Genomic DNA, 2,500 nt, shown 5'->3' with positions numbered 1-2,500 from the left:
ATAAAGCAACGACCTAAAAAGTAATGAAAACTTATTGATTAAGAAAATAATCCAAATGATTATCGAGAAAGAATCATTCGACCTCAAGAATTCTTGACCTATGACGTCACCCTACACCTTGACCCCTGACGTCACTCTTACACCCTGACCCATGACGTCACCCTACACCCTGACCCTCGACTCACCGTGATGACGTAGTGGCCGGGGTGACACGTGTCGAACTTCCGCGTGAAGGTGAACTTGATGACGCCGTCTTGCAGCTTGTAGCGGAAGTTGCGGCAGTCCTGGTGGGCGGCCACGACCAGGCGCCCGTCGCCGTCCACGAGGGCGTTCTGCGGGCGGGTCAGACGGAGGGGGGGGGGAGGGAGGGAGGGAGGAGGGAAGGAGGGAGGGGGACGAAAAGAGGGGAGGAGGGTCAGAGAGGACGGAAGAAATATATAAATATAAAATGATTTGATGAATATGGTTACAAAGGCAGTTTTAAAAAATCAGACTTAACATGTGAGCAAAAACACAAATAGAATGCCATGCGTAACAGGATAGAGTGGATTTACAGAAAGATTATTCCTGTACTTATTCCTGATTATTCCTGTAAAAAAAAAAAAAAAAAAAAAAAAAAAATCTCCCGGGCCGAGATTTTTTTTCAAAAGGCAAGTCCTCTTTTCCTTTACTTTTTTTTTTTTTAGGGGGTGTGTGATTTGAGGGGAAAAATCTGAATGAAAGGAAGAGAGAGTAAGGTGGGAGAGTTGGTATAAGCAAGGAGGAGGAGGAGGAGGAGAATAGGATGCTAGAGAGAGAGAGGGAACGAGAGAGACAGAGAGAGAGAGAGAGAGAGAGAGAGAGAGAGAGAGAGAGAGAGAGAGAGAGACAGAGGCAGACAGGCAGATAGAGAGACAGACAGACAGAGATGATAGCGAGTGAGAGAGAGAGAGAGAGAGAGAGAAAGAGAGAGAGAGAGACAGAGAGAGAGAGAGAGACAGAGAGAGAGAGAGAGCAGAAAGAAGAGAAAAAAAGAATAGATTTGCTGAAACAAATCGAACAAAGCAACAATGGACCTCTAACCTGCCGATTCCGACCATAACAGCATTAGCATAAGAGGGAAGTATTACCCTAATGGGCAAGTGACATAAGACTCAGATTAGCATATTAATCGGATTACCATAAGGATGTAGGGGAGATATGATATTATGAGCCTTTGTAGGTAATGGAATAGGAGAGAGAGAGAGAGAGAGAGAGAGAAAGAGAATGAGAAGGACAGAGGAAGAGGGACAAGGATAGCACAGAGAGAGAGAGAGAGAGAGAGAGAGAGAGAAAGAAGAGAGAAGAGAGAGAGAGAGAGAGAAGAGAGTGAGAGGAGAGAAAGAGATAGAGAGAAAGAGAGAGAAAGAAAAATAGAAAGACGGAAAGAAAAAGAAAAAAAAAGTGGACTAAAGAAAGAAACAGAGAGAACGCGAATGAGAAAGAAAAAAAAATGGCTACGGGATCAGAATAATAGTTGACCCAACGATTCCTTCAATAAGATTGGAAAGGTCATTAAGTTGAACATTTCACAAGCGAGGAGGTCATCAGTCATCATCAACTTAAATGCCTGAAGGACCTGCATCGAAGCGCTCCTTTGCAATCTGCTGTTGCATTTGGTCTATATTTGCAGGACCATCTTTTCATTTCCTTGTGTTGAGTCTTGGAAAGTCCTCTCTCTATTTCTCTTTCTGTCTCTCTCTTTCTCTCTTTTTCTCTCTATTTCTCTCTTTTCCTCTCCCTCTCCCCCCTTTCCCCCCCTCTCTCTCTCATCCTTCCTCCCCCCTTCTCTCTCTTTCTCTCTCATACCCCTCTCTCTCTCTCATCCTTCCTCCCCCCTCTCACATCCCCCTCTCTTCCCCCTTCTCCCCAGGGGGGGTGGGGTGGGGGGGGAAAGACCTGCCTCTATCCCCTCTAATCTCTTTCTCTCTATCCACCCCTTCGATCGCTCTCAGGCGGACTTCCTGCCCCCCCTTCCCCCTTCTCTCTCTCTCTCATCCTTCCCCCCTCCCCCTTCTCTCTCTCATCCTTCCCCCCTCTCCTCCCCCCTCCTTCTCTCTCTCTCATCCTTCCCCCCCTCCCCCCACTCTCTCTCTTTCCTCGTCAGCTCCAGCCCTTTGGTGTCAGATCCACAGGAACCGAAACGCGAAGTCGAAATCCACTCGAGTGGCGTCTGACATGTGTGTGATCTCTACTTCCGGTTCTCTCCCGGTAACATTAACGCATCAGACACAAGCAGCGCGATGAGAGAAAACCTTTAGATCTTTAGATCGGGTCACGTTATTCTGATTAGGGATGATTGTGTATATGTATGTTATGCATACATGTGTGTATATATGTAAATATATATATATATATATATATATATATATATATATATATATATATGTATAAATATATATATAATATATATAGATATATCTATACATATATATATATATACATATAATATAATTATATTATATAATATAATATATATATA

General features: G+C 44.2%; 2 protein-coding genes across 4 annotated transcripts in view; one reads left to right on the top strand and one right to left on the bottom strand.

Annotated features, from left to right (window-relative positions):
• LOC122263378 (carboxypeptidase B) overlaps positions 1–2,500 on the top strand; it is a 43,898-nt gene that overhangs the window by 11,278 nt on the left and 30,120 nt on the right. The gene's annotated exons all lie outside the window — the stretch shown is intronic.
• The window catches only part of LOC122245099 (dopamine beta-hydroxylase-like), an 18,114-nt gene that overhangs the window by 4,645 nt on the left and 10,969 nt on the right, over positions 1–2,500 (bottom strand). The window contains exon 4 of the mRNA XM_086533283.1: positions 186–332. Within this exon, the coding sequence (XP_086389409.1) occupies positions 186–332 (147 nt within the window). The remainder of the gene's footprint in view (positions 1–185; positions 333–2,500) is intronic.

Source organism: Penaeus japonicus, unplaced genomic scaffold (genome assembly GCF_977035675.1).
Source record: "Penaeus japonicus unplaced genomic scaffold, GWHDUDI00000001_assembly GWHDUDI00000039, whole genome shotgun sequence".
Classification (NCBI taxonomy): Eukaryota; Metazoa; Arthropoda; class Malacostraca; order Decapoda; family Penaeidae; genus Penaeus; species Penaeus japonicus.
The sequence above is the reverse complement of the archived record's forward strand: the minus strand, read 5'-3'. Positions and strand labels throughout refer to the sequence as shown.